At 38.4% G+C, this 18,162-nt stretch overlaps 1 protein-coding gene across 1 annotated transcript in view; it reads right to left on the reverse strand.

Moving 5' to 3' along the window:
• PARP8 (poly (ADP-ribose) polymerase family, member 8) overlaps positions 1 to 17,209 on the reverse strand; it is a gene marked incomplete at both ends in the record, with an annotated part of 31,101 nt that extends 13,892 nt beyond the window's left edge. The window contains 6 exons of the mRNA XM_010080575.1: positions 437 to 531; positions 4,995 to 5,072; positions 7,475 to 7,545; positions 8,873 to 8,962; positions 14,299 to 14,338; positions 17,183 to 17,209. Of these exons, the coding sequence (XP_010078877.1) occupies positions 437 to 531; positions 4,995 to 5,072; positions 7,475 to 7,545; positions 8,873 to 8,962; positions 14,299 to 14,338; positions 17,183 to 17,209 (401 nt within the window). The remainder of the gene's footprint in view (positions 1 to 436; positions 532 to 4,994; positions 5,073 to 7,474; positions 7,546 to 8,872; positions 8,963 to 14,298; positions 14,339 to 17,182) is intronic.
• Positions 17,210 to 18,162: the final 953 nt, after the last annotated feature.

The following is an 18,162-nucleotide window of genomic DNA, read 5'->3' on the forward strand; positions in this document are numbered from 1 at the left end:
TTTCCCTAGGGAACACATTTACACAAACTCTTATCATTCCTCTTCTTCACCTCCAGAGCAAACAACAGAATATGACAGAAAAGGAGTTTAACAAGGGTTTAGAGTAATGCTGAATAGTAATTTTCAATGAAATACAGCAGCCTGATCAAATACCGACTGAATTGTGAAAGACAATGATGTTATAGAACAGGCTTCCAGGGCTTGTTTTCAGCACAGCCAGTTGTACGAGTACTCAACCACAAAAAAAAAAAAAAAAAACAAAAACAAAAAAAAAAAAAAACCAAAACAGCTAGCCAGGAGTGCTCCTTCCTTTTGCCAGACAATATGTAGAAAACACCAGGAGAGACTTGTGCTTTGGCAGTCAGGGAAGGTCCACATAGAACTAAATCTCAAAAGATGTTAAAGGTTCGACAATATGGAAAGATCAATGACATACCTGAGAGATACTGCATTAGGTCCATAGATCTCTCTCACTGCTGTCAAATCAGCTTCCAGCTGTGGGTGCTTGTGAATTTCTCCATCATAGTTAACCTACCAGGGGAAAAAATATCCCAGGAGTTCTTAATTATTTCATTACTGGCACCTAATCTACGTTCTCAAAAGTCCCTGAAAAATATGCTGCATTAAGATTCCTTACTGCCACACTCAGAAAGGACACAGTGTTGACAAGCTGAAGCACCAAGGTGGTCTAGCTCTGCTAAGCAAGAGATTTGCAAAGCAGGCACCTCTGCTCTGAAATTTTTTGAGGGTACCTCTCCTGTTTGTGGGAAGAGAAGCTGCAAAGGACCCATCCCTCTGTCCTGTCTGGTCCTGGGGTTTGTTCTGTCACACTTGTGCATTTTAAAACTGTTAAGCAGGAGAAGAACCGAATCTTCGCAGTCTTATCATCCCATTCCAACCACTACAGGACAAAGGTTTGCTCCCTCTTGCTTGCTGTCACACTTTCATATATATTAGACACAAAATGGTTTGAGCTCAACAAGAGAAGCATGAAACTGTTCTATATAGAAAGTGTCTCAGCATCTAAATTACATTTTCAGTCTCCCCATTGTCTGTATTCTATCCACCAGTGCAACAGATGAAAGTAAAACTAAAGAACACTTTCAAATTTTAAGTATTTTAACAGAGAAGGTACAAAGAAACGTGTATTTAGACATCATCCCCATTTTTTTTTTTTCAAACTCCACATGAAAAACAAAAACAGTTACTTTAGCGCTTACACTATAAAGCAAAACTTGTGAGCTGGTTTGGTTGGACTGTGTGAAGTCAATGTAACTAATATCCTCCTATCTTCTGCAAGGACCAAAATACCTCTTTAGGCTTGTAACAATCTATTCACAGTCCACTACTACCTTCTCATTAAGCAATATGCTCCTGATTGTGTGAACCCAATTCCACTTCTTTACAACAATGACAGCACAATGACAGTAATTTCACAATAGCTGATGAACTCCCTAGATCTGGACAGATTCAGAAATTAGAGTGGGATTTGGCTTGCACCTTTGATAAATTCAGAGAGCAAAGCACATGAGTGTAATTTATCCCTTTCAGCATACATAGATCCTTATACAGGAATTCCTGTGGAGAATTTTTGCTGTGTCAGAACCATATCTAACTGCAGTACTGTTTCTTCCATAAGTACATCCAAATCTGTAGGAGACCAGTACTGTGACACTTTCGTCTCTGATACTTAGAGATGTACTTTTCAATCTAATCAAATAAATTTCAATAAAATTAAAATAAAATAATAATCAGATTATCACTTTTTACATGTGAAAATTAGCAAAGAATAATTTGATTAGACTTAGAATTCTTCAAATCTAAGGGACAGGTTTAATCGGGACAGCACGGGCATGTGTTTATCAGAAATACCAATGATATTCATGACCAGAAGGGTGTAAGCCAAGTAACCCTCCCCTGTTTGGGCAGGCATATCAGAACAATTTTCCAAGTAGAAGAGCATAGGAAGAAAAAAAAAATTTTTTTTTTACTATAGGTAGGAGCAAACCAATCCTTTTTACATGCTCATTACTCAAAGATAAATTCTTTAAATATGCATAAATAATTGCTGTCCTGCTTCCCAAGAGAGTACAGCAATCATTTCACAAATCGTAGCTGTGGTGCACTCACCACCTTTGTTGGTCCTAAACCACATTTTTTTAACCAGTCTTACGTACCAACAATAGTAAAATACAAAAGGAACACTGTGCAGAACAGTGAACTGCTCAACATAACGTTTTCTCCAATCTATTTTCTGATGGTAAGAGGTTATCAACTCAGAAAGGAAACAAAGCAGTTTTTTGGCAAATTATAAGACCATAGTATGCACCTCTGAATTAGTGCTGCAGACACACTGATGTACGCAAATTTACAAGTATGTCCTGTAACTGAAGCACTAGAGAGAGGGAGAAAGAGCACCAAAGGTAGCAGTATTACAGTTTCAATCCCCTGTTCTCATTTGTAAAGGCAGAAGATAGAGATTCAAAGCAAGAATTAACAAAGAGTCTCAGAGAAAGCAAAAAAATCTGATAACTTTGCTGTGTCTGAAGGGTCTGTGTTTAGAAAGCCTCAGTTTTTAATCTGAGACCTGATTCAGATTATTTTGTCCCACATAACGACAAAAGGTTGCATTTTTAAAGGAGATTAAGTGATTTACAAACCTAAATCCCATTGAAAATCAATAGGACTTAGGGTATTGAATCACTTAGCTACTTTAAAGTATTTATCCATTAAATCCTTAGGGAGGATTATATAGGTGCCTCAGAAGCAGATACAAACATTTAATTTATCACCGAAAGATCATATCTTGTTTTCACTGCCTATCAAATGCCATTTCCCATCTTCCGTGGTCCTTGTTTCATCACCAGTTGCTCTGTCTTTACAGCTGTAACCGCTTAGAAATGTTAAGATCTCTCACCTCCACCCTTCCCAACTGTATTTACACCAGTATCTATTCCCTCTAGCTACTGAACTCAATCTTTTTGTCCCCTTCCTCTGTGGGCACAGCACACATTGGTCTCAAATGAAGCAGCTTGTGTTGCTTTTTCTTCACATGGACAGTCAACCATTTTGTCTTCTCAATACACCTGGTGATCACTTAATAACAGTACAATCACTTTATTTGAAAAAGGACTGTTCTTTTTATGCCTCAAGGGACTTTGCTCATTACCCAATTACCTATTTATTTTCCAAGTTTTCAATATTTTCTTTAATTCTACAGATCTTCTTTAGAATTTTGTCTTTTTGACCATGTGACTTTAAATTCCAAATTTCCTTTTTTTCTCTCTTGTTAAATACACTTTCTATGATGTCTTTTTTTGTTTGTTTGTTCTCCTTATTTTACTTTTTGAATATTCCACTCATGACACTTTCAGTCATCTGATTTTTTTATTTTCATTGCTAATCTAATCGTATTTATTTTTGACAGTTATAATTAAATGTAATGTTACAATTATATGTATCACCTTAAAAAAACGACAATGCAAGATAATGTAGTTTCCAATTCAAATATAAAGCAACTAAATTCTAACCAGTATTGCCTATTACACAGCTCTTCTACACCTTGCAAAATGATGTACTGCTCTCTGTGTTGATATCTCACAGGCAGCGTTAACATTTATTCACTCATTTGGTCACTGGTAGGCATCCTTTACCAAACGTATTAGTGCTGGTTCAAGAAATAAGCACTCCCAGCTGTTTGCTGCCTTTTCCTTCACCTTGAGGTCACTGCCCTTTCTGTAGAGCTGAAAAATGGAGTCACTACTGACAACTCATCACTACAGGGTAAAAGCAGAAGATCTTTCCTCTCAGGCAGATTAAAACAAGACATTGCTCTTTGCACTGAAGTGTGTGTACATGCTCCTCAGCAGCACTCCATGGGGCTGTAGGATTCTGCAGCTGAAGGAAGTCAATTCCTGCAGTCATTTCTAAAGTGAACATGACTCAATATTCCATGTCAGTTATTTCTGACACTGAAAATACATTCTTTCAGTTCCAGTTTCAATATCACTTTTAATAGCTTTTTAGGGGCATGCTTTTTTTTTTTTTTTTGGAGTAAAGCAACTCAACCATGCTTTTGGCTCTGCAAGATAAAAGGCTCAGAAACGTCCTGCTCATCAGCATCCCACGCTCTCTGCAGCAACCCAACCAGCTGGCACTGCTGGCGTGCTCCTGCAGCCTTGGCTCTGCACCCAGGGCACGGACGGCTTCAGCCTCAAGGCTGAGGCAGTGTCAACTTTCATAAACAGCAACCATAATTTGTTAAAATGTTTACTGAAATAAACAGTTCTAATAACATAAGTGAGGAATGACTCCTTTGGGGCAACAGTTAGACTAAAAAGATAAGAAAAATCTGAATAAAGAGACTAGTAGTGTGAAGCGCTCTATTGATATTGCAAAAGGAAAAGGGATTAAGAGATTTTATTTCCCGATACATAACAGAATGTAATAATAACTAATTCTTCTGAGGGAACAAGAAGAAAAGACACAGAGCAGTACATTAATCTAAAAATATGCAGCATTTTTCAAGGTGAATTTATCTGTAGAGTTCAGAAAAAGAATGAACTATTGCCTAGAGAGAATTGTTTTGGAATAACCATTTTTAGCATTAAATTGCAGTACTCTTGATTTTACAAAATGGCAGTCCTCCAAAAGGAAACACATTTGGATCCAGTCTGACCTCCCATTTGTATCAATAATGGGATATGCCTTAAAGAGTGAATATCTATTTCCTGGAAGTAAGCAACTGGCTTCTGTTTTCAAATGTTCTGAAGAGTACTTGCTTCTTCTATTCTTACAGCCTTGCAAATGTAAACAAACTAATCTTATTTTGAGTTTGATATTTCTGCTATAAAATACTATGTATATATACACATGGCATTCTATTTGATGTTGAATAACATAAGTAATTATTATCATAAATGTATAATGGAATGAGCAACAGAAGCTTTCAAATATTAATTTTTTGAAACTTGTGCAAAAATTTCCTCCATTACCTGTCCCCCATAGTAAAATTCCTCAGAATCATTATCTCCTTCAGAGTCTTCTTCAACTGTGCTGTTGTGTCGTGACTCCTTAAAGGAAAACAAAAGTTAACAGCGATACAAGCGATATGCTTATCTTGCATTTATAGTTCTAATTATAAATACAGGGATTATGTTCTTCAAATAAGCTCATAGCAGCTTTTATTAAGACATCCTTTAGTATCATTTTTACAGAAGAGTACTAAGGGCCTGTTTTAAGAATCGTGAAATATTGGACAAAACAAGCACCCACTAACTGGGTACATAAAAACACCCTGAATACATGTTGGATAAATAATACTTTGTCTGGCTACAGGCACGGTGTGGTATTTTAAGGAACTGAGGAGTTCAGTAGACTATGTGAAGATACTTCACTCTGTGCTTTTGCTAAACAAAGCCTAATTTACCCATCAAGACAGGTTCTGAGCTTAATTAATTTGGTGTTTCAGAGCCCTAATAAAATGTTGATTCACTTTATTCTGACAAATCAATTCTAATAGTCTAAGGAAATAATTCAACTCCAAGCATGGGATCTGTTAAGTTCCTTTCTGTGAAAAAAACAACACACTGCTGCTTAATTTTTTTTTTTACACAAGTACTAGCCTGTTGCCAGAAAAGCTCAAACTTAATTTTCTGACTAGCTCTGCTCTGTGACTTTGAAAATTAAGGACTAGAAAGCAATATGCTTACCCAAGTAAAATGTGCTCTAAATAGGCTGCTCTGTGAATAATTGCACTCAAGTAAATAGAACTGATCCTGGTATAGACTGCAACTCAGCATGAGCTGAAGTGTTATACCAATGGAACCTTTACATATAATTATGTAATTGCTTGAAGATATTAATTCTTGTTTCCCACAGCCCATGTTTTATTTTCAGGCACTATGCTGACAAGGATCCCCTAAAGAACACCTGTTAAAATCATAATTCTTCACTTCAACCTGAACATGATGTACTTACTGCTTATTTTGTATTTACATCCTGCACAGGACTGCCATAATGGAATAGAAATCCGATACATCAATAAAAAAATATGTTACCCCTAAATCCCATATATTCATAAATGTCAAATATACCCTTATCACCAATTTCTATGGTCAGACACCCTAGTCTCATTTCCGTACCTCTGCCTCTAAATTCCTGCTCTACTGACTGTATGTATCCATAGAACAAAAACTGTATTTCAGACAATTTCATGGCCATTTTCTATGACAAATTTCTGCTTCTACTTCACTGAAAAGAAAAAAAAAGGTACTTCAGTCTTCTTTGGTTTATAATAACCTCAGCTCAAGGGGAAGTCTGTGTTAAAACAGAACTCAACCAACCAAAGATTCAACACAAAACAAAGAGAAATGAAACTCTTACATCAGAACAGTGACAAATCCATCCTATCCTAACCAAACCTCTAACTGTCTAGCCAACAGAAATGGGTCAGTGTTAGAGACTCTTTTTTTCACTACTTTCATATTTAAGCGCCTTGTTCAACAATAAACAAAATAAAAGCTTAAACTCTGTCCCAGAGAATCTAATTATTAACTCAGGCTTTTAATCAAATGGGTAAATTCTTCCTGCACTTTAACTTCTAATGTTTACCGAGCACTGAATACAATTATGAGGTTGTAGAAGGAAAGTATTTCCAGTGCAGCTTTTTCTATCAAATCAGGTTTCATCTACTAAAAACCCAACCACACATATTAGCGTATCTGGGCATGCTTATCTCCCCTTTCCAGGATCAAATACAGATACCAGCCTAAAAAGCAGTCAGTCATCAAGAAACTCAGTAACCACCCTTACCAAAGGAAGTCTTTAAGTCAAACACTTGAATTCTTGACAGCACTCAATTTCTTGCTTGGGGTAGGAGCCTATGAGTACTTTCTTTGAGCCCATAACAATGTCAAGCCCTGTAGACTTTATGTTGGTGCCACTTCTTTCTTGAGCTAATGTCTCAGTGAGACTGGGCAGGGACTCATGTAAGAAGTTCAGCACAAACACAACCATGACTGGAAGGCCTTAGTACTCCAGACACTACTTACAGTGAACAGTCATGCACAGGTCTAGAGACTCCAGTGGGGCTGGTGTAGGCCATGTGAAGAAGCAGTGAGCTAATAGATGGGATGTGGTCCTACATGCAAGACTAGGTTAAAAGGCAATGGCATCATGATCTATGTCTCCAGGAGACCTGAATTTTTAGGGCACAGAGTGTCTAAAGCACTGTTGAACAAAAAAATTAAACAAATGTCAAAACCGTGTTTCCTAGGATGGGAGCATCCCTATCCCCAGTAAGTGATTCACTGGTTAATCCACGTATGAAACCCAGAGAACTACATTCACCTTCTAAAACATGTAAATGTACACAGTTTCTGTAAGCATGTTTGACAGGAAAACTTTCGTATTTTATTATGTTGCTTTTTCTTACAATAACTTCTGTTAAAATACACACACAAGAAATACATACCTCTCCATTTTCTCTCTGTAATTTTGATTTTATGGATAAGCAATAGTTGACATCACTGGTTTTTCTTAATTCTTAAAAGAAAAGGGAAAAAAGGGAACATCTGTGAAAAATGTGAAATAATTTTGCATATGCAGACTTGAAATACTTAGTTGCAGTAGTAGAGCAAATAAGGAACAAAAAGTTACAGGTATGAAAAGCATTGAAAAGTTTACAATACAGCTGTCTAAAAATAAGAAGTCCCTATGTCTCAGAAGATTCATATTTTTAACTGTGAAATGAAACTCAGCTGGTCCATCTAGGAGATTTGTTTTTCCCAATCTATGATTTACAATTTAGTCATTCGTGAATTTTGCATACTTTATAAAAGAACAAAAAAATCAAACCCCTCAGCAAAACTAAATCAGATCATCTTCTATACAAAACATAGGTTTTTATTTTATTTTAAATGACAGGCTTTATTTCTTTCTAAATTACAGAAATATTTGCAAGTAAAATTTATCTTAAACTTCTGATGATAATGGCCACTTTTTGTTTGGGTGCCACCACACCAACTTCAGTAAAATTATTCTTGATTTATATCAGTATAAATGAGATCAGAGACGAAGATCATATTGGTTTTCTGGTGGAATTCAAAGTAATTCTGTGTTACGCAAAAAAAGCCCTAAAGCATTGTAATAATAATAAAAAGACTGCAAAGTCAAGTGTTCCTATCTGAAGAACTGCCAGAACTAAGACTCTTCTATGCAGTTTCTCCTGCAGCCTGAAATCATCAGGGAACTGGGCTGCTAAAATCTAAGAAGTCTCTATAGAGTATGCACAAGTCTTGATTATATATGGCATAAATGTGCCTATATGTTTGAAAAGCATACCCTTTCATGTAACAAACACTTTTTGAAAGTATGGAAATAATTTCAAATGAGAGGTTCCCAAAATCAATGCAAAAAAATATTTTTTTTTTTCTGGAGTCTAATTTAGTGAAACAGCTGAACCATTTTGTTTGAAATTTCCTCAAATAACTTTCCAGAGGCAATGGTAGTTATAGACTGTTTCATTCCCAATGGTGAAGATTTAGTGAAGTTTTAAGCAAGCGAGCATGAAAACTTATAATTGGGAAGTATTAAGCACCTCTAACTGTATTCAAGGAGAATTGCTTTAGCACAAACTGCAAGATATTAAAAGAATAAAATACATTCTGACTACACAATCATGTTGATCCCCAAAAGAAATATTTTAATTTCTTCTGTTCTGAAATGTGGGGCAATTTACTACAGCAAGACTGTGATAAAATAGCAAACTGTATAGCTGCACACATTAGCACATCTCCCTTTAAGTGCAGGCAACATCTGGTCTTTCTTCACAAAACATGAACTTGATAAAACACTCAGGACATAAGATTACCTGTAGCGATTTGGTGGAAAATTACTGGAATTGGCTCTGTTGTAACTAACACATCTTCATCATTATCAGAACTGGAAACATAAGTGTTATCTACAACAGAAAAACATGTTGCACAGTAAAGTCCTGCTGTGCTCAGCCAGCCCCTTCCCACATTGCCCATCCCACCCTTGTACCATAAGGAACCACTTTGCAGGTGATTAGGGAAGCTGAGAACTATCATCTTCCTGGTGTGTTTTTTCTCTCTTGAGATGGTTAATGAAAAGAAAAATACCAAGAGTATGGAAGATTTGGACCCAAATTTTATACAAGCAAACCCCTGGAGTCCAATGTCATGACATCTGTGAATGACACCAAGCACTGCTCTGAACTACCCCACAAGGGGGTTTGAGCCAACCTTTTCCAAAACAAAAACTTGCTCTATGTTTTTTGTTATGCATGACACCAAAACTCAAGCTAAATCTGCTGTGCAGAGTGAAGGCTGCATTCAGAGCTGGATGTCAACAGCCCATTAAGCAAAACACCCATGCTTCATTTTGCCTAGTCACATAAAGGTTATTTGAAGTATCTTCTAATCAGTGGACAACTTTCCTTGTGTCTGATTCAGGAAAAAAAATTCCACCCACTTAACAAAAATGCTAGATATGAATATTAATATGAGAAGTCTATCTCAAATTTTCTTTGAAATTAGGGATTGGGATTAGGCTGAGGGCTGTGTGTGTTGTTTTTTTGGTTTGGTTTATTTTTGCTTTCCAACCAAACATCTAGTAACAACAAACAAGGAGCAGCAAGTTTTTAGGTAGTATCTGCAGAAGCTAATTCTGAATTAATTGCTGCCTATGAAAGTAGTGATTTTTTTTTTTTTTTTTTTTTACACATCTGGGCTGAATTGAAACTTATGCTCTAAAGTAGAAAGGCTGACAAGATAATCACAGATAAAGAGACAAATAAGAGGACTGAAACAAGGACTTGATCTGTCATAATTCCAAACACTCTGGTCCCACATCAGCAAAATGCATGAACTCAGATGTAATTTTAAGCATACTGCTGCAATCTCAAAGCCTTTGACCACAGTGCTTCCAGTAAAATGTTAAAGATGTTAACCTTAATTGAGCAGTAAGTTCCGTAGCATTATCCTTTGCATTATAGAGGTCCTTAGCAGTATCTGTACCACAACGAAACCCTGGCGCTGTCGCCCCGTCCTTGCACAGGTGTGCCATGCTGCCCTAGCAGAGCAGCAGCCGCACTGCCATGCACAGACAGGGGCGTGGGGCTTTCCCAGCCACCACCTCAAACAGCTTTTCTGTCACGTTCACACACATCTACCACACCTCCGCCTCCTTCCACTCCTGCACTGTCCCGTGAGGTGTTCAGCTCCACACACATGTACTGCGATAAAGCGATGGCCATGGGAAGCTGACACCATCTCTCCCCAAGCACTGCGCTCCCACGCGGATGGCTCCAGTATCCCTTCAGCCATCTACCAGCTGCATTCATGCCTTCTCCCACTCCCACCCATCTGTTGGCAGGACAGGCTGTGAACTGTGCTTCCAGGACAGCTGCATCTCACCCGCTCCATGAACCCTTGCCTTGCTTCTGCTTGCATGCTCCACCTTGCCACCATCATTTCAGTGTCAGCCTCACCATGCTGGATTGCTCTGGGCATATACATCATAGGTCCATTCCTTTCCCAGGTTTGGGAGTGTAACTGACTGCTACAGTCTGATAAACTGGAATAACAGAGGCCACCATTTGGCTCTAAATATACCTAACACCATATATATGCATGGGAGAAAGGAAATCCATGTGCTAGAACTTATTGCTACGTGAAAAAGTAGGAAAAACAGTATGTGCTGTACAGAATAGACAATTACCAACATATACATATATGGAAAAAAGGACTGCTCAATTACAGGTTTTATAGATTTTAATTATATTTTTATGCCCATTGTAATTTTTTCTTGGCAGCAGCATCATATGATATTCACTGCCAAGTTTTTGTCTTCCTTTTCTATTTGGCAGCCATTAGGATTTTTTTCTTTCCTTCCATCAGTCAAATGACACTTGAAATTAAGATACTGGATTTGGTTGGCTTTCTTCAACATCCAATCTCTAACACACTACACCCAGGAACACTTCTGCTCTTAAGTGGAGGACCTAGTGCCTGGACCTAGTGGAGGGATGCAGCAAAGCACATGTTGCCACACTGGTTCTCTCCCTCTCTGCTGCAGTCTAAGGAGATACGAGAAAACAATGTTTCTACTAAGACCTGTGTAACCCACACATCACTGCAATGAAAGACTACAGCAGTTCTACAAGTTTACAGCAGCCAACATGTATCACTCCGAACACACATTCATTAGCAAAATGCTTGCTCCTGTAATGGTCCTCACAGGAGTCATGATCCACTCATATTAATAGGACTTCAGTCTACTCACCAATATTATATTCTGTAACGGCTCCTTAGGAGCATTATTTTCCCCAGTTGTGTCAATGTTATGAGAAAATGGTTACAGAGATATTTTGCTGGAACTGTTATTATCTGCCTCTAAAATTTTCAGTGATATTTTCACAATTTTAGAAATGTATATATAACTTTGAGACATTACTGTCTCAACACTATTCCTGTTAAGTTCTTCAGTGTGCCTTTGTGAGCATATTTTTAGCTTTCACTCATAATTACGAAACTTTCAAACACCTTCCATTACTGGAAGTTGTCATGTCATATTATGGTTCCCATAGGTATGATTTAATGCTCAGCTGTTTGTAATCTTTTGATGTTTTATGAAGAAATTCAGCAATAGCTACACTGTTACTGCTTCCAGTGGAGGAGGATGCCAGGAGAGAGCTTCCCAGACCTGACACTATCATACCCTGACATGTCCCTGAAACATACCCTAAAATACACGCCAGAGAAGAAAGCCACAGTCAGCAGTAATGTTAAATTAGAGATTTAGGACAAAGAAAGGAGACAAAGAATCTGGTTCACCAAGTCAAAGCAAGTATTTTTAGGATCAAAGCTGTAAAATGTCAGTCATTACCATTCCTAACACACGGAACGCCTCTTCATCACAAAGCAAACATACATCCTGCAAAAGCTTGAGATATGAATGAAATCAGCTCTTCCAAAGCCTTGAAGTGTCAGATTTTAATCAGTAAAAATGTGCAGCTGGTTCCCCTCCCTCTCCCTTCCCCCCATTAGCTCCAGTGTAAAATGTTCAAATTCTATCTGGCTTTAAAATATATAGGGTGATGGCAGAGAATATTCATTACGTTTTAGAGCCACAAAAGTCACTCAGGCTTGCAGGCCATTAGGGTATGCCACAAATAGCATTAGTAAAGGATGTTTGAGGTCTGTTAGACAGAAGAGTTTGCCAGGAGTTGAGACCTCATGTGCTGTGAGACTAACTGCTGGCTGGGTGTTCCAGCTTGCCATTTAGTTAGGGGTTCCCAGAGATCAAGTTATGGGATGTTTAATAAAACAAACTTAATAAAAAACTGAAACCAAACTGTTCTGTGTACTTGCAACCCAGAAGGCCAACTGGATCCTGGGCTGCATCAAGAGGAGCGTGGCCAGCAGGTTGAGGGAGGTGATTCTGCTCCTCCACTCTGCTCTCATGAGACCCCAGCTGGAGTACTGCGACCAGCTCTGGGCCCCCCAACGGAAGAAGGATGTTGAGCTGTTGGAGCGGGTCCAGAGGAGGGCCATGAAGATGGTCAGAGAGACAGAACACCTCCCCTATGAGGACAGGCTGAGAGAGTTGGGGTTGTTCAGCCTGGAGAAGAGAAGGCTCCGAGGAGACTTAATAGCAGCCTTCCAGTACCTGAAGGGGGCCTACAGGAGAGATGGGGAGGGGCTTTTTACAAGGGCATGTAGCAACAGGACGAGGGGTAATGGATTTAAATTGGAAGAGGGCATATTTAGACTAGATATAAGGAAGAAATTCTTTACTGTGAGGGTGGTGAGACACTGGAACAGGTTGCCCAGAGAAGTTGTGGATGCCCCATCCCTGGAGGTGTTCAAGGCCAGGCTGGATGGGGCTTTGAGCAACCTGGGCTAGTGGGAGGTGTCCCTGCCCATGGCAGGGGGATTGTCCCTTCCAACAAAAACCATTCTATGATTCTATGATTCTATGATTCTATAACATATGATGGAGATTTTTCCCAACTATTTGTCTCTCTGTTAATTGTCAAGACAATGGAGTAATTAGGAAATCACTTTTATCATGGGTATGAGTGTGTATTTTAGGAATCCGTTTCAACCTTTACTACATATTGAACAGATTAGTATTTGTAGCCATTTTCCCTCCTATTTTTGCCAGTGAAAAAAAAAAAAAAACCTCTCATAAAAGTTGGGAGCATTCTTTCACATAATGCATTGTATTTAGCATCACTGCTGATGCTCATTTCTCTCTGTATTTGCTTAAAAAACTCTGATGGTTTGAACAGACATAGTCTACTGCTTATCAGTGAAGGTCAAAGTGTCACTTCTTTAAAGATTCTAAAAGAAACAAGAAATATTTCTTTTTGAAATATTACAGAGATGTTACAGATAAATACCAAAAAAGGCCAGATGGTTTCATATAATTCATGGTGCTCACACTATTAAATAATCCTAGGTACAAAATACATAATGTGGTGAAATTCAACAGTACTACCATGTATGTTTACTTGTATAACACCTGTCTGCCCTCCCCTCTCCTGCTTCCCTCTCTTGCTTCTGCTAACCTCTGTGCCACCTGAAGTACCTGTGCAGTCTCTTTGCAAAGGATATCAGGAAAAAAAGGTATCTGAAAACTAGCTTTTGCTCTTGCCTGGTTGGTTTTCATATGAATAATTCCCCTTGTCTAGACTGATCATGGTTACACAAATGCTTTTGCCAACCAGCTCAGAGTATGACAGGGAGACAGGACTGAGCTGCCAGAAACAGCTTTGCAAGCTGGTGTTATTAAAGACATAGCCCTGCACAAACCCTTGGATCCAGCTGACCAGGAGAAGTATCAGAGCACAGTCCACAGGCTTAACTTGAAGAACTTGAGTAGTCTCATTAAAGTCTAACACAGAAGTGCTCTGCTGGCCCTGTGACAGACTGCTCAGCCTCTTCAGAGATCGAGCTTTATCTACCTCGCCAAAGAGGAGCTGGGTGGAGCTCGGTGCTTTCTCACCCCTATCACTGTTGGCTCCAGGCACTGAAAGCATCACAAGCTCCTGTCTCTGTAAACTTGTAAACCAGGTTTTCTCACCCTGCCAGAGCTGACAAATGATGTCTGAAAAGAAGAAATGACTGTAAAAATAATCTAACTAATGAAAAATCATAGCACAAGGATGCACCTGGAAGACATCAACACCCTTTCAGATATTCTGATCTGAATATAGCAAATTGCAGTAACATACATATATGTGTCATGGAGAAGAATGTTGCACTATACCTGGGTAATCCTCAGAGACATGCACTGAATAGGATACACTGTAAAAAGCGGAAAAAAAAGAGAAAAAAAACAGCATTAATAACAACAACATTAACTGCTGGCATAACATTTTTTTCCTGCTCCTGTACTATTTTATGCTTATTTATAGTTTCCAGGACAGATGGTAACAGCTACTTTGATGGCTTTTGAAGTGCTCAGATAAAAAAAAAAAAAAAAAAAGCATCATGCCCATTTTGAAAGCTTAGTTTGCTAAATTGGCAGATCCCGACTTCAACCTTCTTAAGAAGAAAATCAAGACTGTATTATATTCACTTCAGAATAACATTTCACAATAACTGTACTTATGCTTAAAAAAAAAAAAAAAAAAAAAGAAAAGAAAAGAAAAAAAGTTGTTCTTTGAACACCAGAACTAGAAAAGCGCAGTTTTCCCTGCATTTGGTTTCTGGAGTTGACTCAAGACTCAGTAGGAAGCTTATCTCACTGGCTGGGGCACTGCTGTACATTCCTGTTAGTCTCAGCAAAGGCTCTTGATGGCTTGGGCTCCTTCCTCTCATCAAAACCCCGTATTTGTAACTGCTGGGGATTTATTTGATACCGTACCTCTTTGTCAAGCTGAGTTAAAATCAAATTTGAGCAAGCCACCGTCATACTAAAGGGCAGCTTCACTACATGATTACCTGAATCTGTTTAATCAGAAAGCAGTCACACAAACACACCATATCCTGATCCTCCAGCTCAGCCCACATATGCTTAAACCAGTGAGACCTTCACTAAATTCACTGCTGAGAGTAGGACAAATGGGCATGAAGCTCAGTTATCTAAATACTCACCAAGATCCCTTTGATTTTTTAAAGGTTAATGTGCGTCTTCATTTTGCATTAAAAACATTCAACTCTGCAGCAAGCTGAAAGCTTTCTGTTGTATAATTCATGTTCTTTCCACTTCTAAATCCTATAAATTGTATGTGTCAACTTACACATTTAAATAATACATGGCATGTGTTCGTGTCTGTAGTGTGTTAGGCAGAGAGGCAAAGGCAGGATGGCAGACTCCTCTTAACAAGACTTCCATTAAATGAGCTCCACTCTCACAATCCAATGACTGTAGGAAGCAATAAATACGAAAAAGTAGTTCCCTCACACTTTGTTCTGTAAGTCAATGTATTACCTACCACACAGCTCTGTTACCTGTTTTTGTACATCATCTATTCTAGCATAATTCACTTTATGTATTGTTTGACTAAGAGGTAAAGCTGCCTGTTCCTTCACAGCTGCAAATGTTCACATAAAATGAAGCATTAAGTGTTCATTATAGCTGACAACAGATTCAGCCGCACAACTCTTGACAGCCTCAGTCAAGCCAGAATTAAATCTCTTCACTGTGTAAATTAAAAACTTTATGATTTTTGTCTTTTCATTATTTTTCAGACATTTAGAATAGGTAGCATCTGTATCCTCTCATATTGGAGCATCTTCACCAATGACTGGGGTATTTAAATCTAATTAATCTGTCATGGCATAAAATATCACTATTTTAAATAGGGAAATATTCCAAAATAAGGAAACATTATATCTCAGTGCAGTCATGTGTGGAGAATTTTACCCTGTGACGCACCAAAAAAAAAAAAAAAAAAAAAAGCCACCAATAAAAATAACTGCAAGAAGTTAATTAAGGCCCTGTTCTTACCAACACCCATCTTCTACACATTGTGTCTGTAATCATGACTTCTTCCTTCTACTACCGAAAGCAGTACTTCAGTCTTACTCTCTTAGACTGGCTGCTTGCACACCTCTTTGCTGCCTCCAGAATGGCTGTGTATGGGTTTGTTCAACTATTGTTATATAGGATTATTTTCAAGTGTGAACTTCTATTCCAATAAAAGAAAAATCTTTCTAAAACTTCGTATTCTAATTTAAAAAACATCTCAATCCAATTTTTTGCAGCAAAATAGGGAAATTTCATGTACGTATAAAGAAAAAAACTTCTTCATATTGAGAACAAGAACGGGAGCTAAAGTCACAGGATTTCCATCAGTGCAGATACTCAAAACTCAACTGCATAAGGCCCTTAGCAACCTAATCTAAATTTGAAGCTGGACTTGACTTCGAAGCTAACTTCTGTTTTGAGTGGGAGGTATACCAGGTAGTCTGCACTGGTCATCCCCCCCACATAATTCTTCTCTGCACCTATGTGCAGAAACCCTATGAAAAGTGTGTTTCTCTTCCTTCTTCTTCATCATGTGGTATCTGTGGCAGCAGCAGCTCTCGCAATGTTAAATGGAAACTAATAAGAAGAAACTATACTGTAGATCTTGTGAGAAGGAACTAAAATGAAAGGGTTCATGACGATGCGCATTAGAAATTATCTCAAACTAGATCCTATAACATCTGCAAGCAAATTCAGAGTCTGACTCAGAGCAGTGGTCTCACTAAGATGGATATTATGAGAGAGGAGAAAGGAAGGGTAAAGATCATGTGAAGTAAAATAATTCTGTGATCCCAGTAATAAAAAGTCCTCTTACGGAAAAAAAATTGCCACCAAAATCTGATGTCAGCTCCATCTGAAAAGCATTAATAGAAAATCTGCCACACTGAAATTAAATGGTAGTATGTTGGAAATAGTAATGGAACCTGATGAACCCAAGCTGCCAGTTCAGAGGAAAGCGTTTAAAGGAAACGCAAACCAAAGATTAAGAACAAAATGCTTGAAAATGGGATATTTACTTCCAATTAAAATAAACCAGTAGGGCTTTTTCTTTAGAAACACTACTGACTCAGTTTAAGAATCGAACACACTTAGTTTAGTTCTTGACTCAACAGAGCTATTGGTTTATTATGATGGGTGTGTTTAATCCGAAACTCTTTACATTGTTAGTTCCACCTCCCTCCCCTCCCCCCAAAAAAGAGAATGTCTAATTGTCTTCTTTCCATCTCAATTCAGGTCTTCAGCACATGTTGTGATCTCTGTGCTGCCCTCTCTTCAGTGTCCCCAGATCAGTGCATTCTGAGAAGTATCAGAAAAGTATTATGCCAGAGAAAACTCTCATGGGAACAGCCTTTTAGATAGCCTGTTCCTCTAACACATATTTAAACTCATATTTAGGGAGAATAAACATCTCCTTTGAGCCCCCAGAGAGAGGCGGTGGTGCTTTGCTTGCACTTGTAATCTTATGCTAGTTATGTGCTGGCTATGGAAGCAAAAAGTGGAAATAAAACTACAGAAAAGAATAAAACTTGGTACTGTGTCCCAGCTTGCCTCTGTGATTGTCACATAAGATCACACTTTGGCACATTTTTCTTCACTCAGGATAAACTGCTTCCTACTGACTGTGCACCTGATTTGTCAGAAAACAAGATACATCAGGCTAACAGAGGTCTTCTAAAGAGGCTCCTGTCCTGCAGCCACCCAAGCATTTTCCCACTGTCTTCAACGAGATTTATAGCCAGGACAGAAACACAAGACTGCAGTGGCTTACAGCACCCTTAAATAGCACAGACTCCAGTGAAGATGCAGATATTCAACGCCTCTTGGTGTTAAATCCTCTCCAAGCCAACGCCAGCCTTTACTGAAGCAGCTTTCTCATTTAAGTACTCAGAAATGCAACTGGAATTCATTTAGGGCTGGCCCCCTCACAAATATTATTATTCCAGCGAGAGATGTGGGTTTTCCTTATGGCAATGCAGTTCCTCTGTACAACCCTACTGCAGCTACATTCCTATAAATGCAGCTTACAGCACTATAATTTATTTCCATTCCCATAAACATTCTAACCAGCCAACCATCGTCCTTGCTCGTTCAGTTATACTGCTTTAGCTACATAGACACAGTTGAACTCTTGTCTGTAAACAAAGCCTCAGTGATGAT

This window comes from Pterocles gutturalis, unplaced genomic scaffold (assembly GCF_000699245.1).
Source record: "Pterocles gutturalis isolate BGI_N339 unplaced genomic scaffold, ASM69924v1 scaffold22484, whole genome shotgun sequence".
NCBI lineage: Eukaryota > Metazoa > Chordata > Aves > Pterocliformes > Pteroclidae > Pterocles > Pterocles gutturalis.